Source organism: Ambystoma mexicanum, chromosome 12 (assembly GCF_040938575.1).
Source record: "Ambystoma mexicanum isolate Mex_15411 chromosome 12, UKY_AmexF1_1, whole genome shotgun sequence".
In the NCBI taxonomy this organism is placed as follows: Eukaryota; Metazoa; Chordata; class Amphibia; order Caudata; family Ambystomatidae; genus Ambystoma; species Ambystoma mexicanum.
In genome coordinates, this window is record NC_090936.1 from 569,139,122 (window position 1) to 569,165,103 (window position 25,982).

The following is a 25,982-nucleotide window of genomic DNA, read 5'->3' on the forward strand; positions in this document are numbered from 1 at the left end:
TTCTTCTCCTCTCTCATCTCAAGTATTCATTCATTCCTTGCCCCGATCATCTATTCCCGCCTTTGACTTTCATGCACAAACCAGTATCTTATTTCCTCTGTCTATGTTTCAGTAACTTCTTCACACCAATGTATGTTCAAAACCCTTGACAATCATTCAAAGTCACAATCTAAATATAGTTGATGAATTCTTAAAATACATTCCAGACAAATTAAAGCATTGCATTTTTTTATTGCATACCTGTATTCTGGAACAAAATATGCCTATTAAGTCGTCCATATACCACTGTGACTTTATAAAATCTGTTTTTCAGAGTACATTATTCACGAAGGTCAATATATTTAAAAGTCTAAACAAATGGGCATTTGTTTGTCTGTGGTGCAGAAGGAACTGCCAGGGAGGTCAATTTATTTCATGATAAGAATTGAACCTGGCTCTTCCGAATCAACAGTCATTGCCTAAACATTCAAAGCTGCTCTCACGCGTACAAGACACATGTCCACTTGTGTATCCACCTTCTATTGAGTGGTACATGAGCGTATTAGCGATATTCCTCTGGTGAGTCCGGAGACGCCGCTCAAGGTTTCACCTCAGGGTAGTGGCCAGGCTCCATATTAAATGGCAAGACATCAGCCTGCATTGGATAGCTTGAAGGCTCCACTGCAGGAAACTGTTGTGGCATTGGTACTTGTGGCGTGGACGTCGCTGCTGTCGGTGCCATGTGGATTACAGCATCATGTGCAGGACCGCTCTGCACTATTATCATAGGCTGTAAGTAAGAGAGTATTGTTATATTGTGACAACCTTTCCCATCGTCCATCAACGTTTGCATCACAAACATTGAAGCCCTACCATCATAGTATCACTATTCATTATTTAAATACTGTGAAATCCATGCACATGTGACGGAAATTAATAATTTGATGAAAACTAGCCATGGAGCTACTTGGCACTAAGAGTTGCTGGAGAAGGACTGCTGAAACTAGGGTGTGGTGAAGACTGTCTGGACTAGAGGAGACACATTTCAGATGGAGCGATGGGGCATTTAGACAGGAAAATCACTCGTCAGTGCCTTCATTAACTTGTGGTTCTTTGAAATTAATTCTAGTGCTTGTATTTAACAGCTGCAGTTCTTGGATGCAATTCATTTGAGGTTCCTTCTGTGCCCAGTGTGCTCAACTCTTTATGTTATCTCTGCACAGGGAACAAGCAAAACACTTTCACAAGGGCAGGGATCTCGAGGGCTTGTGACTTGGTTGGTCCTCTTGGGTCAAGGCAAGGGAGAACTAATCTTGGTCTCAATCTGTAAGAGGGATGTCTAGTCCAGGTGTTAGCCAGAAAGAGCTTCACCATCAACCTGGTCTTCCGGATGATACCTTTTCCATTCTTCAGGACTTGCCGCAAGCTTCTACAAATAAAAGGCTGCAGGTAATGTGAAATTATCCCAGGGAAGGAGCTGTGAGAAACCTGAAGGTGTCTCCCTGACGAGTCCTTGGGGATCTGTCATTCAGGGGGCCAGGACAGGGCCATCGCTATTGGATCCCATTCCTGGGGGTGGACCTGTGCGGGAAGATTACCTGGATGGGGGGTCCCCGGGGAGTGGAAGTGGGACACCGACGGATGAGATGCGGTACCCCCTTTCTCATAACACCTTTTTCCCATCATACTTCGTAGGATACTCAGAAGTTCTACCCTCCCCCTTTTCCAACGCAACCAATTTCCTATGTCGTGACAAACAATGGACTAACACCCAAGCTGTTTACCTGACAGGGGGTGCTGTATTGGAGAGGCACTTGTGGGCAATGGATAATGTTTTAAAGATGATACGCTCCTGGATGGGGAGCCAGTGAGCTTCCCTTCTGGTTTTGGAGATGTGTTCTCGATTCGGGTATTGAGGGCTGCCCTCAAGGCATTCATTTGTATGACTTGAAGTTTATGAATATTTCCAGCTGAGGTGCCTGTAAATAGGATGCTGAAATAGTTGATCTTGGAGCCAATGATATCCTGGGCAATGGTAGGGCAGTTATTTTTTGTGAGGAAGGGTCTGGCTGCATTGAGGACCTTAGTGACGTATGCTGCAAAAGAGGCATTGGTGCTTACTTGTCTCGACATGGTGAGTGAGGCATCAAGGTAGACCACTAGTGTCTTTACTGTGGATGAGACCAGAATTATACACTTGTCGATCTGGAAGGATGTGTATTGATTGTTAAGCGACTTACAGGCATTGGGTGTGCCGACAATTAAGATTTCTGTCTTGTTGCTGTTACTTTACAGCTGGCTTGTGGTATACCAGACGTCAATGGTGTACGCGGGCCTCTCGCATTATTTGATTGTTTATTTATTTATTTATAGTGCGCACAACGCCCTGAGGTATCTGGGCGCATTACATGAATATTCATTATCATAGTTACACAGTTTATCATTACATAGAAGTACGACAATGGAATTAGGGCCAAATTGTTAGTTACAGTGGAATGGAGTTAGGGTCATTACAGGAAGTTAGATACAGCACATTCTTCTATTCACATATTTACAATTTTTTCATACAGCTGAATGACTAGGCAAGATCAGGTAGCACGCGGTACACAGCCTAATAAGGAACATCATTTGAGATGATCCAGCACTTCATGTCTTTTTTGTAGAAGGGTTGGTCAGATCCTACGGTCATGGGAAGTGAGTTGCAGAGTTGGGCGGCCAAAACCGGGAAACTGCTGCCTCCTGCTTTCTTAAGTCTATACCGTGGTATTTGGAGGCGACCTGAGGTGGAGGATCTGATGAGACGCACTGTGTGGGCTTTGGAGAATTTGTCAATAAGGTATTGGGGGGCTGTATTGTTAAGGCATTTGTGCATGAGCGAAGCTGAGTTGGATTCTTATTGAAGAGATATGTTGTCTGCGAGGAATACTCAATGATGATCTTAGTGCATTATTCTGCAGGATCTGAAGTTTTTTGATGACATGTTTGTTGGCACCTAAGAATAGGGCATTACAGTAGTCGATTTTAGATAGTATTAAGGCTCTGACCAGAGTTAAGCAGGTTTTTGAGGATAGGAGGGGTTTACAGGTGTGTTTAAGTCTACAGGTGTAAACTGTGGAAGAAGCCGTACCACTCACTTGTTTCCCAGATTCAGTGAGGAATCGAGGTAAAAGCCTAAGGTTTTTACTTCATTAAGAGGCTTGATACTGTTTCTATCGATACGGAAGGAGCGGTATTTGTCACCTAATTTGGCTAAGATGCTGGGAGTGACTAGAATAAGCAACTCGGTTTTCTCATCATTCAGGCACAGGCCGTGTGTGGCCATCCATGCCTGGATGATGTGATAGATGCTGTTCACCAGGGCCAAGTCTCTATCATAGGCCCCTGACAGTGGTATGAAGATCTGGGTGTCATCCGCATAGTTGGTATATGTGACATCCAGATCATCCAATTCATCAAACAATGGCTTGGTAAAAGCATTGTACATGGTGGGCGAAACACACAAGCCTTGAGGTACTCCACAGGTTATGGTGATTGGGTCGGCGGCCGCTGAGGCAGAGAAGACTTGCATGGTTCTATTGTTAAGGAATGAGTTAATCCATGCTGTTGATTCAGATGAAAATTGAGAGGTCGTGGTGAGGTGCTTACACAATACCTTATGGTCGACTAAATCAAAGGCAGCCGACAGATCTAGTAAGAGTAGAAGGGCAGAGGTTCCTTTGTCCTTGAGGTCATCAATTTGTGTTTTTAAGTCAATCAGGGCCGTTTCAGGGCCGTTTCAGTACCGTGTTGAGGTCTGAACCCTAATTGACAGAGGCCTAGTCAATTATTAGTCTCTAGGTAGTTTTCAATTTGATTATAGGTGGCTTTGTCTATGATTTTTTGCAAGAATGGTACCGTTGTAATCGGCCTGAAGTTGTAATCGGCCTGAAGTTCGTTGGTATAGTGGGTCAAGCGAGGGCTTTTTTAAAAGCGGAAGCTCCCACAAGTTCTTTAGGTTGGAGGGCACAGTTCAGGTATGGAAGGAGGCATTGAGGAACGAAGTAATAAAGGGGGCAAGTATGTTAGCTGCTTCCTTAATCACAGTGGCAGGGCAGGCATCACCCTGGCAATTAGAAGGTTTAATTGAGGCTATGATTTTTTTTTACTTCATAGATGGATACTGACATGAATCTGAATTGTTGTGTTAAATTATTAGTGTTGGGGCTTTGTTTCTAGGTGTTATCTTGCAAAGGTAGCTTTTTTATTCACAATTTTATTTTGAAGCATAGTGATTGTATTAGTTAGTGCCTCTTCAATTTTGGTGCACCACGTTTTATCCTTAATGCAGATATCAGCTGGGGGGCCGGTGCCTCCAGTTCTCTGAGAATGGTAAATAGTTCTCTTGTACTGGATGCAGCTTTGTCGATTCGTGTATTGTACATATCTCATTTAGCTGATAGGATTTCTTTTTTATAAGTGGCTGAGATTTTTAAGACAAGGGGCCTCATTATAAGGGTGGCGCTCCCATAATGAAGGGGGCCGGTACGGGACCGGCCCCCTTCATTACGGGAGTGCCGATTACGAGCTTCCCTTTGCGGGACCCGGATCAGACACCTGGTAAAACTAGGCGTCCTAGCTGGGTCCCGTGAGGGGAAGAAGAAGGTAATAACGGGCCAGATATAATCTGCCCATTATTACCTCCCTCCCTATTCCCATTGAGTCCTATGGGGGCTCAAATGGGAATGGGGATGGGTTCCTGCAAGGAGGAATTACTGGGTCCTCCTATGTCGGAATGACCCGGTTATTCCTCATTGCAGGAACCCAGTAAAGGAGCCCGGTTTGAAGGCAGCCATGGAGCTATTAGCTCCATGGCTGCCTCCAAACTCGTAATGAGGCCCAAGGTCTTTGTTTAGCATGGATGGGTTGTTTCTATAGGTGGTTTTGCATTTTCTTTTTTCTTTTCTTAGGTCTTTAAGTTTAGGGGTAAACCAAGTATTCAGTTGGGCGGTAGGTTTATTTTTGCATATCTTTAGAGGTGCAATGGAGTGTAGTGCATTAATGATTGTCTTATTATATAGGTCCGCTAACTCTGCTGGTTTATCAAGAGGTTGATAGTTGAGCAGAGGGTCGAGAAAAGGTATAAGGTTCTCCACAGTAATGTTTATTTTTTATTGACGGAATGACAGGGGCCGAGACATTAATCTTGGTGGAGGGTAAGCAGTCCTGCAAGTTGAAAGTGAGAAAGAAGTGGTCAGTCCAAGGTAATTGTTCAACCGAGGTTATGGTGATAACCCAGGCGGTGAGGCACTCTTGCTACCGTGGTAGCGTCCTTGACTCCAGAGGAAAGACAAGCCAACAGGTTCAGCACAGCCGGTGAGTCGGAGAGTGCTGATAGCAAACTGTGTTGAGCCCAAGGTTGTGAATGGCAACATTGTATGTATTTTTGAACAAATAACTTGTGTGTGTTTAAGCTTGAAAGAAAGTCCACTGAAGGACCAGCTGCAGAGTGGTCAGGTGTTATGTGAGCACTCATTCGAAGGACTCTGGCTGGTCCCCTTTGTTGAAACTACAAGTATCACGAGGCCCTAAGAGAGGCCGGCATGAGAGGGGTCATACAAGGGTTGAGTCAAACCCCTTGTACAATCAAAAGTCTCTGACACATTGAAAAGAAGGAAAGCAAAGTAAAGTGTGTTAACAGAACTGTGTTAGAATGGCTTTGTGAACCAGATGGAGGGATGCCAAGAGGAAAGCTAAGGAGAGTGAATCCTGCATATTGATAAAGCAAGGTGAACTGTGTATTTGGCAAACGTGAACCCGGCTGAGGGATGCCTGCGAATCTAGGTGAATAGGAATACACACATGAACATTGTGTCGACAAGTGTTAACCCGATTGAGGGATGTCCACAGTTAATGATTGTTTAAAAATACAATAAGACTCTTGAATCTTCAAAATGGTGATATTGTGAAATAAAGGCGGTAGTGAACCTGACTGACAGAGACCCACGTGTCAAGAAAGATTGGAGCCCGGCAGAGGGAGATCCTAAGGCAAAGAGTAATCACCCCATGAAGTGTTATTGAAGGAACCTTTTGTTTGTTGTTTATGGCACATCAGGTCCTCTAAAATGTGGGGAAGGGAGACCCAGCCATACCATCCTGGCTTATCATTGGGTTCTTGAGAACATTATCCCACACTATTTTGTAACTTAGTTGTAAGGATTGGTAATATTTCTTTTTTAGTATAGGCCCTTTTTAGTTTGACAAGACACCACTAGGACTGCTTCATTATTATTTGATGGTCGTAGCTTGCTCCCATCTTAGATTTAGGTTTAGATTAGACATCATTTTTCCAACCCATTTATACAGCTTAATAAACACCCTTGAACTGTGTTCGCTTGTGTCTGTCTTTACTGTTGCCACCATGAGTTCCTTACATAGCCTAGGCCACAATCAAAGGGTTTTGAACAATCAAACATCTTGAAAGCTTCCAGATCATTGTGGACGAGGGGCACATTCAACTTTCTCATTCTCTCCCTCCAGTGCTTCCTCTTAGTTGTGGATTCAGGATTGATTACAAACACCATTTGCAAAATGGTCCTGGCCTCCGTGATCTTCGAGGAAAGTAGAATCAGTGATGATGTATGGCTGCATCAAGATCTCATCCATTCACTCACTGGAACTATGACTGCCTGCCTTACCAGGCACCCACACAGAGAAGCAGCCTGGGCTATACTTCAATCACAAAAAAAAGTGTCCATACATCAGTGAATCTTACAAAGCCAGTTTCAGGAGGAGACTTGCTTAGAGAGCAATGGCTCATAATGTATCCTGACCCTGAGAGCATTAGAGTCTCTAAATAGATTCATACAGTATTTGCATCTCTTATGAGGCCTTTCATGAGGATGAATCATGGAAAATGTTAGGTAAACCAGTTAGGAAACAGGGAAAAATACAGGGGCCTACACCAGGAAAGCAGGATCGGACTTTGAGTATCAATTATAAAATAATGTATGTGCAGCCAGGTCCTCTATGGCCAGTGGTTACACCATGTACCCCATTTTTCCATAAATCCAGATCTAGGCAATGTAACTCGGATGTCTAGAAGCTAGAATACATCTCCAATCTAAGAGTTTTCAATGAAGAAGCCTGTGAAAGCTGAGTGGAGCAGCCGCCACTGATTGGGTGGCTTCCAGAATGTTGGAGTGGATTCTACCCTAGGAATGCAGTTTGGGATGTTTATCTTCACCCCTTTTTCCACTGTATATGGAGGATGTGTTCTACTTGTGCAGAATATGGAAGAAAAAGCTTAAGCTAAAAACAGAGTGAGGTACTCTACAAATGCTCTCCATGACCCCTTTGATGCTACTGTTCTGCCAGTGTATGATATGATATGATTGGTTATTTATAACAGGCTTAATACCCAGAGGTTTCTAAGTGCGGACACAGGGATCGAACCTGTGTTGCTCCATGCTGTCTTGGTTCCAAGGGGAGCACCGTTCCCCTGAGCTATCCTCCAGAGACGAGGACTTAATTGAACTTCCTTCTACCAGGGTGAGGTCAGAATCAGTGCTCACTTCCTTTTTCTCAGCAGGACCAACCAGCTAGTAAGAAAACTGAAACTGTTCTGTGTTCTGGGACCAGCCAGCCCAGATAAAGAACATGACCCTATGTTAGCAGAAAGGAGTAAAGAGCATAGACAATTGGCATCTGAGAAAGCCAGCGATCTGCTGCTTCAGGGCCGAACAAATCTACTTTTATTGTTGCCCACCACTACTGGGAGTGTCCCCTCACTTGTTCTCCATCTTTCTGACTTGCTAGCACCATATGAACTACCCACGCACTGGAACCGTATCTCTGTTGGACCAAAGCTGTCTGCGTCATTGCCAGGCCTCGCTGAACAGTTCTCAGTGTGCAATTCATCATGTTGTCCTAGGGAGACCATCCATGGACCACTGCTGGTACCACCGATGGGGCCCCTCAGGACAAGACTGTAAGTGTGCATGACTCTAACAGAGGTGAGTGTTAGACAGATTGAAAGCAAGTTTTATGTGTGTGCCATACAGCATGTGGAGTGCTTTTCTTCATTGAGGCTTGGTACACATGCATATATGTTAAACATTGTTAGCTTTACTTCTATTATAGCATTATATATGTATCATATATTTTTTCAATTTTGTCAATTTGTTCAAAAAATATATTTTTAATGGACTGCGTGATAAACGTGCGCATTGATATGATATGGTTTGATATGATAAGTCATTTATAACGCACCTGTACACAAGTCGTTCTAGGCGTGACAAGACAAGGGAGGGAAGACAGAGGGAGGACAAGACAAACGATCGTACTAGGAATTGTGTCATTCAGATCGTGCAAGTGTTAGAAATGATAAGTGCAAGGGTAAAGGGGAGGGGGGAAGTGCCAGGGAGAGGGAAGGGGAGACAGAGCAGCATTGCTCTGAGTAAATGCAGCCAGGGCAGCGTGGCTCTGGGTAAGTGCAAGGTGGCAAGTGACTGTAGAGGTTACAGTTACAGCCCTTAAGTGTGTGGTATGCCCGTAGGCAGTGCAGGGGTCACTGATCAAGAAGAGCCTGGTACGCAGTGAGACTCCGAGGTTACCCAAGCAACCGGTCGGTGCTGCAGACAGGTAGATCAGGAAGATCAGCAGGGGATGGAGAGAGAGAAAGCAGAGGAGAAGCAGAAGATTTTGAGCTGATTCCAGAACTTTAGGTGGTCTGGCTCATGTTTGAGAGGGGCAGGGCGGCCTTTCCAGAGGGAGGCACCTGCAGAGGAGAGAGATATACCCCCACTCTCTGCCTGGAGAAGCGTCTGACCATTAGAGAGTTGGAGGTAGCTAAGCGAAGGGTTTGAGAAGAAAGGGAGCGTTGGATGTAGTGCGGGCCCTGGCCCCAGAAAGCCTTGTGGTCAATGCAAAGGGTCTTGAACTTGATCCTTGCAGCCACCGGGAGCCAGTGGAGAGATTTCAGGGCTGGGGAGATATGGTCCCTGGGCTTGAGGCCAAGGATAAGTCTTGCAGTCCTGTTCTGGATTAGTTGGAGAGAGAGGAGAGTAGAGGAAATCAGATTGAGAAAGAGGCTGTTGCAGTAGTAAAGCCTAGAGGGAACCAGGGCTCTGGAGACAGTAAGCTTCTGGGGTAAATTGAGAAAGGGAAGAGTACCTTTGATGAGGTGCAGCTGGTAGTGGGACTTCTTGGCGGCATCCGAGATGTGAGGAGAGAAAGAGAGAGTGGAGTCAAAGATGACACCAAGGTTTTTTGCCTCACAGGAAGGTGAAGGAATGGGGCCCAAGGAGGGTGGCCAGAGTGAGAGAGGGAAAGCAGGAGCCGGGGTCCAAATGAGAAGGATCTTTGTTGTACTGGCATTAAGGCAGAGATCATTGGAGGCACGCCAATCCTGAATTGCGGATAGACAGTCAGGAATGAGCGAGAGAGGAAAGGAGGCTGAGGGAAGCCTGAAGGAGAGCTGAGTGTCATCAACTTAATACTGAAATTTAGAAGAGATGGTGGAGATCAGGTGGGCCAAAGTGGCCAAGTAGAGGTTGAAAAACCAAGGTGAGTGGTTAGAGCCCTGAGGTACTCCACAAGTGGAGAGAGAGGTGGCAGAGAGAAAGTAGCCAAGTTGGACCTGGGAGGGGTGGTCTAAGAGGACCAGGGCCTGATCTGTGATGCCCAGGTTCACACAGAATCCATTCATCAAGATGGCGTGGTTGACCATGTCAAAATCAGAGGAAAGATCAAGGAGGATGAGGACAGAATGAATGCTGGAATCAAGATTAGAGAGCAGATCTTCACGGGTGTTCAGGAAAGGAGTGATAGAGATCGGGTGATAGTTTGCCAGACAGGTAGGATCGTCAGACAGCTTCTTGAGGTGTTGGTGCATAAGGGAGTGCTTGAGGAGAGAGGGGAAGTTCCAGTGGCGAAAGAGTGGTTACAGAAATCGGGCAAGGCTGAAGTGGGTGTGTCAATATGCTCCTTGAGGTTCTGGAGGAGCAGGGAGCACATGCTTGGACAAGACTTTCATAGATCGGACTTGCCTATAAACCTCATAAGGTGATGTCAGAGAGAAAGAGGAGAAAAGAGGAGAGGGAGAGTAGGCCAAAGGTGGGCCGAGAGAGGAAGAGGGATAGGAAGAGGTGATAGAGGACAGGATGTCCTGAGTTTTAGTGATGAAGTGAGAGGCAGGAGCTGAGCAGAAGGTCTGGGAGGCAACAGGAGAAGTAGAGACTGCAGCAGGATTGGCCAGTTCCTTGCAGATTTTAAAGAGTTTGGCCGTTTTGTTAGAGACCGCAGAGACGCAGGCTTGGATGTGAGCTCTCTTCTGGGACAGGACAGAGAGTCTAAAGCAGTTTTAAGTGTGCAAAGCAGTTTAAAGTGTGCAAATGCAGTCAGCAACTGTTGCTCCAAATACTATAGATAGCACATGATGAAATATGTAAATAATGCTATGTACTTTATTTGGACCAATATGTAATAGTAGGGCCTTGCCAACATGTACAAGTAACATTTTTCATTTTTTCACAGGAATACGCAGCATATTTATATTTATAATGCACTATAGTATTTTTCTGTGTTTTGTGCTAATTGTGGTAGACTGTTGTTTGCCAATTAGCTTGCCTTCACTTGGTAATACAGTACCTCTGACAGATATTGCATCACCTCAAAATACAGAGAAGGATGCGGGAACATTGCTGGCCTTCAAAAAATGTTAGACACTCATGATTGGCATTATTTTATTGAGGGCTTTCAGATGTTCTTTCAAGAGAAAAGGTTTTTTGATCACATTTTCAAAACCTGGTATTTCAGCTACTCTTCTGTTGGCTTAAGGACAGCAAGCGGGTGACCGATTAGGGGCCTGTTGATATTGATCGATATTGGCCTCAATGCTAATATGAAGAGGTGAGAGGGCTAGATACTGGACTCACTGATTTGATGTGTCTGAAGATTAAACCCCTCTGAAGATGAAAACGCAGTCAGGGTTACCCCTAATATTAGTTCCCCTATGCCTGAACGTCAACATTGCACTGATTTTAGATAAGCTTCATTGTTTTATGGCCTAGGTTGCAGCAGCTGTAATGGTCACTTACATGTGGACTCCCTACTTTTCTAACACTTGCAAGGAGCCCATATTCAAGGCATATAGATTATATGTTTTTGAATTAATGGAATGGAAGAATGCAAAAGCACTGACTGTAATGCCCGTATTGAGAGCGACCATGATCCGGTCTGTTAAGCTTTTTTTTAATTTTTTCCAATTTATTGTGCAATAGCCAAAATTTGACTTTAAACACATACCAAGTAATAAAAACAGAACGATAAAATTGCTTCAGTTAAACCAATTACAACACAAACATTTTCCCTTATTCAAGCAAGGTTAAGACATAACCATTGAGAAAAAATGAAAAAGGGAAGAAAATTAAAAGAGAGAGAGAGAGGAGATTGTTGCCGCAGAAAGACCCTTAAAAGAAAAAGCACACCAATCAAAGATAAAAACAAGAAAGCCCACGGAAAATACAGCAAATACATGTTAAAAGAAAAAATAGCAGAAATCAAACTGAACATAGACCATACCAGGGATATGAGAATTTCCCTCTCTCCCCTATCGATGTCCATTACTGATCAATCTAAGTTCCCTTAAGGTTCTAATAACCTCTAGCGAGAGACCAGACTCATGACCTGCTGATAGTCTCCCCCAGAATTCCTCGGTGTTCAACCAGGATTCATGATAAACAAACCTGCCAAATCTTCTCACCCTCAGACTCCAAGTACATTTAGTTAGTAAATGTTTGGTTGTCTGGACCTCATTACCATCACACTTATCACAGGCCCATACAGTATAGCCCTCCCCATCTCTGGTTGCCAATATCTCCCGTGTGGGAAGAAGATTTAGTCAAAATCTCAAAAAAGATGTTCTAAAGGATGGATCCGGTGACTTTGATAGATAGGCAGGCACTACACACAGACGCTTATCAATCGATGTTAAAGAGGCAGATTTCTTCGCCTTCCTCATAATTCCTATAGTGTCTATCCAGTCGGACAGCTTTATCTTTTCCTTCACCCTTATTGGATTCTGGAGGAGAAGGTCAACATCACACTCTGATCTGGCCAGGATTTCGGAACATCTTTGCTTAAATTTAATTAAGAACCCATTTTTGCCAAGAAGCATCTCTTGTGCAACTACCTCAAAGAGCAAATTCTTAGGTGGTGTCACACTCACCTGGTGCTCTGCGGGAGCGATGAATCCCTCTGGGTGTGGCACCTTCCCCACTTAGAACTGGGACTAGCAGATTTGTCAACACACACAGACAAATAAACGTTAAAGCCTTTTCCTAGTGTTGTGGGACCCTCAACCCCCCTTCCCGTGAGCCTGTGTAATGGTTTTTTCTGGTTGTGGTTCTCGGCTCTCCTTTAGTGTTGAAGTGGCGCGCCCTCCATCCTGCTGAGAGGCTGGGGTGCAGATTTTTGGTTGGTTGTGGGAGTTGCTCGGGGCATCCCAGCCTTTGGGTCTTGGAGTTCGTTCAGAAGTTAGTTAAAAAAAGGCACTCGAATGCCAGTCTTTCCCAGTTGCCTCACTGGATCTTGATATGCTGGTAAGAGTGCCAATATCCCCACTGGCACAGACTGCTGGTAAATGTCCCCAAGTTCCTTCACTGGATGCAGTATGCAGGTTAGTGTCCCAGTTTCTTCACTGGCTGCGGAATGCGGATTAGAGTGCCAGTTTCTTCACTGGCTATCGTGCTATTGATACGCTCTTACTCGCTGTCTTTGTCTTTTTTTTCTTGCATGTACGGCTGCCAAAAACGATGCGAGCTGCAACCGGCGTCCCAGTTTCTTCACTGGCTATCATGCAATTGCTATGCTCTTACTCACTGTCCTTGTCTCTTTTCTTGCAGTTACGACTGCCGAAAATGTTGTGGGCTGCAACTGGCATGGAATCAGAAGCTAGACGCGAGTGGATCCAGAGAAGCTGCCGGTGTCGAAGTCCCAAGGTCCCTGGAATCGGCAGCACAAGCCGGGAGTGCGCGCGAGCAAGTGAGTGAACGCTACGTTCTTTTCTCCGCGCGGGGATTCGCTGACCGCTGTGAAAACAGGAGTCGCTGGGAGCTGAGGCGGAACGCAGTGACACTGCAGGAGAGCCGGAGCTTCAAGGAATAGGTGAGCGCGTGTACAGTTTCTCACGCGAAGCACGGACCTGTCCTTGGGCGTGGCTTAAATAACCAACCACGCCAAAGACTAGAAAGCACAGCATACAGTGCCTTGTGTGAAAGGGGCGGATGTTGGAGGAATTCTAAGAGCTCCGATGTAATGAAGGAAAGTGTTTCTATCTTTCATGGAACTTTCCTAGCCCTTTTGTTCTGGATTTTAACCCTTGGAGTCCCCAAGCATCTATGCTGAGTTCCCCTGAGCGCCCTGAGTGAGACAGAGACAGTGGCACGCCTAATCTTCATGACAGTTCCCCCCCTCAAGGCCCCCCTCAATGATATTATCCCGACCCTGGGTTTGGAGGGGTTATCCCAATGAAACCTGTTTAGTAACCGAGGGGCATGAATGTTTTCACAGGGCTCCCATGACCTATCCTGTACTCCATATCCTTTCCAATCTACCAGGTAAAATAGTTTTTTCTTAACTATTTTGGAATCTAGGATTCTTTTGACTTCATACTCAGGCTCATCCGCAACTGTAACCGGTGTGGGAGGAGTCTGCAGCTGAGTTCCAGGATGCACTGGCTTGAGTAGGGAGACATGAAAGACCGGATGAATTTGCATGCTGGGGGGTAGATCTAATTTCATGGCTACTGGATTTACTACAGCCTTGACTGTAAAGGGTCCTAAGAATTTGGGCTGAAATTTTCTCAGCCCTCTTAGCGAGATGTGTCTAGTGTCAAGCCAAACAGAGTCTCCTACTTGGTAATAGGGAACCTCTTTGCGACGGTGGTCGGCATACCTCTTTTGAGTTTCTTTGGCCGCTCTTAGGTGATTGTTAGCCTCCTTGATTGCTTGAGTGATATGCTCATGCAGGTTCTTAACTGCCGGCATTTCGATGGCATCCGGTGGATGATAAACGGAAGTCCGTGGGTTTCACCCGTGTAGTATGTAAAAGGGACTTAGATGGGTGGAAGAGTGTACTGAATTGTTATATGCATACTTTGCTATCCATAGAAGGTCTGTCCATGCTTGATCTGTCTGGTGAGGTAGGCAACGGAGGTACTGCTCAAGGGTTTGATTGGTACGTTCCTTCTGGCCATCGGTCTGGGGGTGGTGACTAGTAGACAAACGAACTTCCACCCCGGCTAGGGCACAGCATTTCTTCCAAAATTGTGCTACAAACTGACTGCCCCTGTCTGAGATTATTATGGAGGGGAATCCGTGCAGTTTGACTATTTGTTCCAGGAATACTTGGGCTAATTTTGGGGCTGAAGGGATTCCTTTTAAGGCTACAAAATGAGCCATTTTGGAAAAAAGGTCTACCACAAGTAATATGGTGTTATGACCCGAGCTAAGTGGTAAATCTGTAACAAAGTCCATGGAAATGGTGTGCCAGGATGCCAAGGAATTGCAAGATGTTGGAGCAATCCTGCAGGTTTTGATCTTGTTGCCTTGTTCTGAGCGCAGACCCCACAGGAGTTGATGAAAACATTTATGTCATCTTGCCAGCCTGGCCACCAATACGATCTCCTGACTTTTTCTTTGGTCTTGGTTGCACCCGGATGTGCTTCAATTAGGGAGTTGTGGTAACTACTAATTACTTGTTGTTGCAGGTCTTGTGTTGGTAGGAAAAGGTGATGATTGTAGTACGGCAGGCCATCCTGGATGGAAAACTGTGCTCCCTTTCTTTCCCACTTCAGTAGCTCTTTTATGGACATGCTATCTTTGATCGTTTTCTTTAGGTTCTCCAAAGGCGAGTCAGCTACCTCACATAGGCCCAGGATTTTATGACCGGGAATGATTTCCACAGGATCTGGAGTTGAGTAGGCCCCTTATCCCTTACCAATTCACGACAGGGAGTCTGCCTTACCGTTCTTCACTCCTGGTCGGTAAGTGATTACGAAATCATATTCGGCTAAGAACAACGCCCAATGGAGTTGCCGGAATGACTGAGCCTTAGCAGAGCGTAGGTATTGTAAATTCCGGTGGTCAGTTACTATTGTGATTGGATTTCGGGCACATAACAAGTAATGTCTCCATTCATTAAGTGCATCTCTGATGGCTAAGAGCTCCTTGTCTGTCACTGCATAGTTCAGTTCTGCAGGAGAACATTTTTTTGAGCAGAAAGCGACGGGATGTAGACAACCAGTTTCTGCGTTTCGTTGTGAAAGGACTGCTCCCATAGCGATGCTAGAGGAATCGGTTTCTACAATGTATGGGAGTTCAGACTGTGGATGTTGTAGGATGGGTGCTGATGTGAACTTGTCCTTTAAAGCCGCAAAGGCTTCCTCTGCCTGTGGAGTCCACTCGAATTTCCGATGCTTTCAGAGTAAGGAGGTGATAGGATGAACCACATGTGAAAAACAGGGCATAAATCGTCTATAAAAGTTTACAAAACCTAGGAAGCTTTGCACACCTTTGAGCAATGAGGAAGATGGCCACGTGAGGACTGCCTCCACCTTCCTGTTGTCCATTCTTATGCCTTGAGGAGATATTATAAAGCCAAGGAATTCCACTTCGGTGACATGAAATGAGCACTTTTCCAGCTTGGCGTATAGATGGTTTTGTTGTAACTTGCCGAGCACCACGCATACTTGGGTCACGTGTTCCTGCAAGGTGGTTGAATATATGAGAATGTCGTTGATGTATACCACTGCACATACGTCGAACAGTTCCCGCAAGACGTCATTCATAAAATGTTGCAACGCCGCTGGCACGTTGCACAACCCAAAAGGCATCACTTGGTACTTGTAAAGCCCATACCTGGACCGAAAGGCGGTTTTACATTCATCGCCTTCTTTAACGTGTACCAAGTGATAGGCCCCTCGAAGGTCTAGTTTAGTGAATATCCGTGCCTGCTTTACCTGATCCAGTAGCACTGGAATTAGGGGCAGTGGGTATCGATTTTTTACCGTAACCTGGTTTAGAGCGCGGTAATCTATACATGTCCTCAAGTCCCCCTCTTTTTTAGGCACGAAGAAGAGGGGGGAGGCTGCAGGTGATTTTGAGGGTCGTATAAAACCATTGGCCAGGTACTGGTCCAGGTAGGTCCTCAGGTGAGTGTTCTCTTTCTCCGTCAAGGCATAAATTCTGCTGCATGGTATCTGTGCTCCAGGAATCAAGTCTATCTGACAATCGTAGGAACGATGCAGGGGCAAAACGTTAGCCTGTTCTTTGGCAAATACATCTTGGAAGTCAATGTACTCAGGTGGTAAGCTGCCCACCATACCAAGCACGGAGGTTCCTGTAGACTCCTCAGGTGTGGGATCGACCCTAGGATGCCCTTTCTGGTAACAACTCAGGCACTCCTTAGGGAATTGCAGAGTCCTGGCACGCCAATCGATTCGGTGATTGTGGGTTTCCAACCAGGGTATGCCTACGATTACTTGGAATTGTGGTGCGGTAATAAGGTCAAAGGCGATTTGCTCCTTATGACCGTCCTGATAGAGCAGAGTAATCTCTGCCGTCCGCTGTGTAACCGGACCAGAAACCGATTGTGTACCATCCACACCCATGACATCGTCCACCACCTCATTGGTACAGAGAGGCAACCCGATCTTCTTAGCTAGGCTTAGATCCATATAGTTCCCTATAGCGCCGCTATCCACAAAAGCTTCCAATGCATGCATCTTGGCGGGTTGTTGTTGGTTGATCAATGTTACTGGAAGCATGAAATGAGAGGCCCGACGACCTTCTTTTGCGCTCGACAAACTGGCCTCTAGGTTTGCCGGGCGTTGAAGTTTTCTGTGTCCTCCTTTTCACAGTCAACGGCTCCTACGGCTTTTTGGGGAGGCGTAGCAGGGCAATTCCTAAGAAAATGACCTGACTGGCCACAATACAAGCAAAGTTGTTCCTGGCGTCTTAGATCTCTTTCTGCTTTTGTGAGAGGAGCCCGAAGACCCCCTAATTGCATAGGTTCAGAACGATCAGTGGAAACTGCATGGGCCAAGGAATCCTTAGGTCGGACAAACAAGGCCTGACTCTCAGAACGGGATCGGTCGGTTTTCCGGTCTTGCAGCCTGTGGTCTAACTGGATGGCCAAGTCAATATACTCTGCGCACCCTACGGAAGGATTCACCACCTGGGCCAGGACCTCCTTAAATTCCCCCCTTAGGCCTCTATAGAACAAGGTAACACGTTTTTCCTCTGGCCAATTGGTCTCCACTACCAGATGGTTGAAGGTTGATACATAAGCGAAAAGATCTTGGTTGCCCTGACGTAAGGATAGTAGTTTGTTGTCCAACGCCTGTCCTTGAGTGTGGTGAGCGAAAAGCTTCTCTAATTCGCGCTGAAAACCAGGGAAGTCACGTAATTTGGGGTCGTCCCTATTTACCAACGGTACCGACCAGTCCGCCGCATGGCCTCCCAGGTATGATAGTACAAATGCTTCCTTTGACTGGTCATTCGGGAAAACCCCGGGTCGACAAAGGAAATGTAGGCGACACTGGTTCAGAAATACACTAAACTTTCTAGGGTCCCCTGTAAACCTTTCGGGAGGTGCTAAAGGGATGTTACCCGGGACCACTGCCTGCACGGGTCCCACTACAGGTGCAGCAGCTGGAATGGGAACCTCCCCTCCGGGAAGAGGGACCTGTCCGGCTTGTGCTTAAAGCACTTGATGAGATAACTCCTTGGTTCTATCCCTGTTAACCACTAGTTCTCGTCTTTGGGCATTGGTCTTGTATCTAGCAGCATGCACCTCTGCATGCAATTCTGCTAGGAGTTGCGCAAGCTGGTCCACGTCTGTGGTCTCCATTGCTCGGGCAGAGTGTTTTAAGGTAGCTTTGCATCCTGCCACACTCACCTGGTGCTCTGCGGGAGTGATGAATCCCTCCGGGTGTGGCACCTTCCCCACTCAGAACTGGGACTAGCAGATCTGTCAACACACACAGACAAATAAAGGTTAAAGCCTTTTCCTAGTGTTGCGGGACCCCCAAACCCCTTTCCCATGAGCCTGTGCAATGTTTTTTTCTGGTTGTGGTTCTCGGCTCACCTTTAGTGTTGAAGTGGCATGCTCTCCATCCTGCTGAGACGCAGGGGCGCAGATTCTTGGTTGGTTGTGGGAGTTGCTCGGGACAACCCAGCCTTTGGGTCTTGGAGTTTGTTCAGAAGTTAGTTAAAAAAAGGCACTCGAATGCCAGTCTTTCCCAGTTGCCTCACTGGATCTTGGTATGCTGGTAAGAGTGCCAATATCCCCACTGACACAGACTGCAGGTAAATGTCCCCCAGTTCCTTCACTGTATGCAGTATGCAGGTTAGAGTGCCAGTTTCTTCACTGGCTATCATGCTATTGTAACGGTCTTACTCGCTGTCTTTGTCTTTTTTTTTCTTGCAGGTACGGCTGCCAAAAACGATGCGAGCTGCAACCGGCGTCCCAGTTTCTTCACTGGCTATCATGCAATTGCTATGCTCTTACTCACTGTCCTTGTCTCTTTTCTTGCAGGTACGACTGCCGAAAATGATGCGGGCTACAACCGGCGTGGAATCAGAAGCTAGATGCGAGCGGATCCAGAGAAGCTGCCGGTGTCGAAATCCCAAGGTCCCTGGAATCGGCAGCACAAGCCGGGAGTGCGCGCGAGCAGGTGAGTGAACGCTACGTTCTTTTCTCCGCACTGGGATTCGCTGACCGCTGTGAAAACAGGAGTCGCTGGGAGCTGAGGCGGAACGCTGTGACACTGCAGAAGAGCTGGAGCCTCAAGGAATCGTTGAGTGCGTGTACAGTTTCTCACGTGAAGCACGGACCTGTCCTTGGGCGTGGCTTAAATAGCCAACCACGCCCAAAGACTAGAATGCACAGCATACAGTGCCTTGTGTGAAAGGGGCGCCATGTTGGAGGAATTCTAAGAGCCACAATGTAATGAAGGAAAGTGTACTATATTTCATGGAACTTTCCTAGCCCTTTTGTGGTGGATTGTAACCCTTGGAGTCCCCAAGCATCTATGCTGAGTTCACCTGAGCGCCCTGAGTGAGACAGAGACAGAGACAGTGGCAGGCCTAATCTTCATGACAGGTGGCACTAGTAGTAATCTATAAAGTGTCATCCACTTCCATTCCAACCATAACCTAAGCGATGACAGGCCCACCTCATATCGTAGGGCGGTTATTGGGACACAATATGGTAGACCTAGGGTTTGTTTCCACAACTTGGCTTCAATTCTGTCCCACTCGATATCCATGGCTAAAGAATTGTAGTCAAAGCCAAACAGAACTATCAGGACTACCTTGCCGATATAGAATCTCACGAGTGGAAATATAGAGAATTTACAAAATTGGGATTTAATTTTCTTCATTTGAGCTCCCAACTTTACCAATTTTCGGTCAATTGATTGCAACAGACTACCTTTTGTTGGGAAATATTAATATCTTGGACTTTGTCGGATTACTAGTTAAATTATTCTTGCGTGCATAATTTTCTAAAGCACTCACAAGACACTGCAGCCCTACTTGAGAATAATCTAGGACTACAACGTCGCCTGCGTAAGCCAACCAGTTGATTTTTATTCTTCCCAATAAGGATGAGATTAAACCTATTTCCTCCAACCATCCAGCTAGGTCCACCATAAAGAGAATGAACAGGAAGGGAGCTAGTAAACAACCCTGACAGGCTCCTCTTTCTATCCTGATCGCATTTGACAATAGGCCTGGTCTACTAAGCCTCACTCTTATTAAGCTGTTATGATGTAATTCTCTCAGGGTAGATAATAAACCGGGGGAAATCCCCCATGCAGCTAACTTTTTCCATAGGAGATTCCTATCAATTGTGTCGAAAGCCTGGGAAAGATCTAACCATGCCCCAAAGAGGGGGAGACCCCCCCCCGAAACGAGGGCAAGCCCAGGCAACTCAATACTAGCCCATTAAGAGATGTCGGTAGACCCTTCCTAAAGCCCGATTGGTGCCTAGGAATGATACCTTTAACTTTTGTCCAGGCTTCTTGTTCCCCTAAAATGAGACCTGTAAAGATTTTGCTGTCCGCATCCAAGAGGGATATCGGACGATAATTTGCTGCCAAAAGTCTATCCCCCTTTTTGTAAATCGGTATTACTATGTTAGTTTTTCCATGAATCTGGGACACTCTTTGAAGTAAATATGTTGTCAAATAATTTTTTCAAAACCCTAGCTCACAAAAGTGGGTTCATTTTGAGGATAGAATTGCTTAGACCATTTGGTCCCGCCGCTCTTGAGGTTGAGGATTTCCTTATCAGTCGCTCAAGATCACTAGCGGTAAAATCAAGGGACCACTTGATCATAATATCTGTTGCCCCATCTTTTGAGTTCGGTGAATCATAAACCCTGGCATAATGCTCACTCTGGCCTGTTCTTGAATGACGGAGTCCTGTTTCTGGTCCTGGGCTAGTTCCTTCATCCCGACCATTGCACAGAAATTTCTCTACTTTCTAGAGAGTAGCGCAGAGAGCTTTCTCTCACTGTTTTGTTGAAGCATAAGGTGCCTATGAGCTCCTTAGTTCCTGTAGTTATTGTGAAGGAGTGTAATACCTTCCTTATATAAACCCACAACTGAACAGGATCTCTTTAGTTTAGCTGTTTGCAATCTGAGTTCTTTTTTTTCGCTATTATCTCAAGATTAAAAGTATGTTTATGAATCTTATGCTGTTTCTGGGGATTGGATTCAGAGGTGGCCAGGTTGGAAAGAAACAGAGAGAAACGAACCACCAGGGTTGCAAAATTTCACTAGTTGTTTGTCAGAGAGTTGGGAGACCCGTTCCCCCAATTCATAGTTTAGAATTTTGCCCCCCTTCTCGAATCTCCTTATGGCATTACCTGCGCCATTAGTTGACAATTCTTGACCATAAATCACCACCCCTGGATCCCCCTCATAACCCACAGTTGCCTTTAACATTACATGGTCATCAATATTTCCCACCCCCAAACAGAGACCAGTGCAACTATCAAAAATAGAACTTGAGGCAAACAGATAGTCGATCGTAGAGAAAGCGCTGCCTCTACACCAGGACGGAGCATTAGGGATGTCCTCCTTGATATTGCCATTAAACATTTGGAGACCCCACTCACGCATAAACTCCACCCATATTTTTCCATTACTGGTTTTGTGTCGGGTCTTGCCCGAGATTACATCCACTGTGGAGATACATTGTGAGTTTAGATCACCAGCAATAATCAAATCATCAGCCGGAAACTGCGAAGAGCATTCCACCAAGGCATCTGAGAGGTCATGCAGGAAATCAAATAAAGAAGTATCATTAGGATTCCAATACAGGTTCACAATAATCCAACTCTTTCCCACTTTGTCTCCTCTTTTCGTTGCTCTCACCAATTAGATGCCTTGTCTTACATTTGATAGTATTTTAGAAGAGATAAAGAGCTCATTGCTACAGGCCACGAGGAGACCCCCCTTAGGTCTGCCCCCTTCTAATCCCAAGGCCAACTGCTGAAAAGTAGTGAAACCCTCTATCCCCACCCCACATGTTAACCAAGTCTCTTGAAATAATATCAGATCTGTTGCATTAAAAATGTGTGATTTCCTTGGTTTTTGGGAGAAGGAGGTATAACCTCTAGTGTTCCACGAAAGTACCTTTACCTGCCTCTTCACTAGAGCTTCTGCTGGGAAACGCCCATTCTGAGGAATACCTGTGAGATTATCTCCGGGACCATTTCCCACATATTCACTGGGTTTCCAGGGTTGCCTTCTTTACTATTAGGTCTAACTGATTTATCCAGCCTCTGTGAATAGTCTGGGAGAGTAGTCAATGGTACAGGGCATACCATGGAAATCCTCAGACCTCTTTGATCCCATGCCGTTGCCTCCCCCAGAATCAAGTCCATACACAGTCTTGACTTCAGGGTTACTTCGGCAATGCTTGTATCAGTCCCAAAAGGGAAGCTCACTACCTCAATGCCAGCTGATGTAAAGTACTTTAAGGCAGGAATTTCCTTCATTTCATGTAGGATTGTAGACCGATTCAAGGGTATTTTATGTTGCTTTATTGATTGTTTTCTTGAGAAAAAAACTCTGCAGAGCTTTGTTTGATTATAATGATTGAGTTCACTGTGAGATTCCCTTGTCCTATTATTATTTTCGGAAGTGCTTCCTGTGAGAGTGCTTTCGTCATTTCCATTTGCCAATTGTGCACATATCTGTGGATCTTCCTTTCTTTTGGAGATTGTATCGGGGGATCCTTCGCCCCCCAATTTGTTTGGCACTCCTGTGTTCCCTTGGGCCATTTCATTGTTAGAACACAGGGCCTCCATCAGGCCTCCGGGGGAACCACTTTTGGATTTTTTCAAAAAGATCATGCCGATTTTTACTGAGGGGTTCACAAGGTTGCCTTTAAGTTTGGCTAATAGAAATATGGGAGCAATTTTCTTTGGTGGCTCAATCATCTCCGTTTGACTTCCGACAGTTAATTTTCCCATTAATTCTTCCTTTTCCGTTGGGTCCTGATTTTTTTGATTTTTTTGACTTTTTGATTTGGGTGTCTTTTTCCCTTGACCACTTTTGGGTACACCCTCTATCTGGAGTTTTTCATCCTTCTTCAGTCCCTCTTTTAATGTTTTCAAGAATTGGTTAGCTTCTGATGACTGATGCTTCTTGTTTTGCTTGCCTTGCCTATTCGGCTGGCTACTAACCTCAGATGCTGCCATTCAATATCCTTCTACGGGGGACAATCACTTTGGAGTTGGCTGATGATATATTATTATCTGCTCCTGTTCCACATCTTCAAGTGAGCCTTCATTGTCCACCATGAGGGCCAATCTCAAAAACTCCCCCATTACTGATGCAGACAGGGGAGAATCCTGTATTAGGGATTCTGCAGAGGTTTGCTGGTTGAACGAAAGTATTTGGCAGCATCTTAGCTGACAAATTTGTAGTTTCTTTTGGGGAGAGATCTTTTCCACAAGTCAGCTGTATTCCTTCACCAGTAGTCAGTACTTCACTCGGCAGATTACCTGAACCTACCATTTCCAATTCCAGCAAATCCTCGTCTCTCGGCTCACTAAGACTAATAGTGGAATCAGTTTTGAGGTCCGCCGCTTGGACTGGATTCTCCCCTTGATTTGACGATTCATTAGTAACATGCTTCCCAGGTAGCTCTATCGGTGCGGCTAAGTGGTTAGCAATTACCTTTTTCATGGTGGTCGCCCTTAGAGTGTAATCCAAGTTTCCTTGAAAAAGCGATCAGATAGGGTGATTTAGCGGGTCGACTCCCCTCCTTGATACTCTGGATCTTCTGGGTTTTTATGAATGCCTGCCCCTGTAGGAGATTGATCATCAGTTAGGTAGACACTCGGCAGAGGCAGAAAGATTCCTCCACCCGACTTATAGGGCTTAAAGAGACTTGAACTTTGCCCCACCCTCTCCGGGCCTTTCATCTTCCTATCCCCTACAGTCATGTTAGTCTGAATATACCGGCTGATTTGGCCTCCTTGTACGGAGCTACGGAGGGCATACATTGGAAGAAGGTACAAGAGAAAGATACCTTGACTTAGGTCAAAGGCCGCTGGCCCACAGTCCCCAAGTCTATGTGTTGGTAGGAGTGACCTTGTTCTTTCAGAGAATTTAGCTCAGCTACCAAATTGGTGACAATTGGTGACAATTTTGGTGACCACCACAGAGTCCAATCACCAGCCCTCAGCCTACAGCCCTCGAGTCTCAACCGGGGTAAGAGTATAGTAACAACAATTGGACCTTCAAGGTCAACAGACAAACTGGCCAGTTAGGAGGGCATTAAAGTACCAATAAAGTACCAATAAAGTACCCAGCCTCTGGGTCAAAAAGGACAAAAGGGATAAACTGAGCAGACTGTAATAGTGTCACACTCTAGGATCACACTCCAAGTGCAGCCTCTTACACTGGGCACCTAGTATTTAAGACACACCTTTTTAAAGCAGTCGTAGCTGGCTTGTGATTAACACAATAGTAGCACCAGCAGTCCCCGGAGCCGCGAGTGAACCTATGCCTGCATGCCTCTAAATTGTGACTAAATTGCAGTGGTTTATCTTAGTTTAGATTGGTTCCCACTCGTAACACACGTAACATAGTAGTCAGCACCGTGCCAAATCTCGTGTGTTGCCCAGGAGCCTTTAGTAGCAACACACTGTATGCTCCTCGCTCTCCATTAGGGTGTTGAAAAAGGCTGGCTGGCCGAGAGAAACACCGAGCCGGGCACCCACAGCAGCTCAGCAACTCACGTCTTGCTTCGCTTCACTTCGTTCACCTCGAGGAAGCTAGAGGAAAGCACATAGAGGAAGGCACGTACACGTCCACCACACGTTCACCGCACAATAGAATCGAGCTGCACTGAAAGAAAACAGCCGCCTCCGATTCTCCTCTGAAACACTGTTCATTTGACAGTTGATGGCACAAATTTAAACTCTGTTACTAGATAAGGATTCCCTCAGCTAGGCTTATCTGACATCTAAGAATAAAGTTATTAGGTTATCTAATAATAGAAAGAATATCAAATGGGTAAACATAGATCTTAATACATATGTTCTATTGATATACTCAGTTCTGCTACCAATTTTATAGAAATGTTCTCCAGTGGGCGAATGCTAAAGTGCAAGTATTGAATGTATTCATCAAGGGCTCACCTCAGCAATTACTTTGTAAGTGACCAAACCTAATGTGTTAAAAATACTAAACTGTGTATGTAAGACCTGGCATGACAAAGAATGACATCAAGCCAGAGTGATTTCGTGTTAGCATTTATGTCTCACCATGATGTAGGTGGGATCTAGATTTCAAAATTGAGAACATGGTATAAAGATCTGCTATCTATAAAAAAAAAGAAAGTAGATGAGTTAAGATGTGAATAAGCAGCAGGCACCTTGTGAAGCATCCTCTTATATTAAGGACCAAAGTAGTTTCTGGTTTCTAATCTCAAGATATACTATGACTCTTCTTTGATTCACAATTTGGAAATGTCTATTACCAACAATGCTTGGTTTGAGGATTTTAGCAAGTTGTATGATGCTGCACTTCAGATGGCACAGGTTTCAAAAACAAATGTCCTGATTGTTCTTTTCCTTTATTGATGACAGAGGCTGAGGTTAAATAGGTTTTGACAAGTCTGAAAAAAACTGTAAGGCTCCAGGAATGGACAAACTCCTACTGGTTCTTTTGTGAATAAGAATTTGAGCTAAGTTCCATTTTATGGTATAACCTCCCATTAGAGATTCGGGCCACTAAATCTCTTTGTCCTTTTCACATGGTCTTAAATGAAAAAATGTTAATTGGATATAAATGTTTTTGCTTTGCTCCCTGCGTGTTTTAATTAATTTTGCACCCAGATACGATTTGATACGTCAGGTGTGCTATGTAAAGGACTCAAATCAAATCACATTTGTGACTGTTTTTTTTTCTTGATAAAGAGTGTGGGATATGTTCCAAAAAGCTGGAGGCAGGTATAAACAGTCCAAATATTTAAGACAGGGGATCAATCAACGCCATGAAATTATAGACCGATAACATTGAGTGATTGCTTATCAAAACTTAACGGTAGTATCCTTTTGAGAAACCTTGAAGACTGGGTTAATAAGGAAAATATAATTTCATATATACAAGCCAGGTTCCGGAAAGGCATCAACATTATTGACCAGGCTTTTTGTCTACATTTAATTTGAAGCAAAAATGAGACACTGAAGAAAGCAGCATTTTTATAGACTTTAGAAAAGCCTTTTACAGTGTTGGTCATGTGGCCTGATAGAGATCTTTACTTCAGGTGGGCCCCATGGACAATAGTCTTTAGGAGGGTTTATAGTGATAATATGTCTGTTCTAAGATGAGGCCAGGAGGCAAAAATATAAAAGTGATTCCCTATTAATACTGGTGTACGCCATGGATGTGTTTTGGCACCCTTTTATTACTTCTGTACATTGACAAACATGCT

At 45.1% G+C, this 25,982-nt stretch overlaps 1 protein-coding gene across 1 annotated transcript in view; it reads right to left on the bottom strand.

Annotated features, from left to right (window-relative positions):
• Window positions 1-217: 217 nt before the first annotated feature.
• MS4A10 (membrane spanning 4-domains A10) overlaps window positions 218-25,982 on the bottom strand; it is a 212,529-nt gene continuing 186,764 nt past the window's right edge. Inside the window, exon 7 of the mRNA XM_069627731.1 lies at window positions 218-769. Coding sequence (XP_069483832.1) covers window positions 578-769 — 192 coding nt within the window. The 3' untranslated portion in view covers window positions 218-577. The remainder of the gene's footprint in view (window positions 770-25,982) is intronic.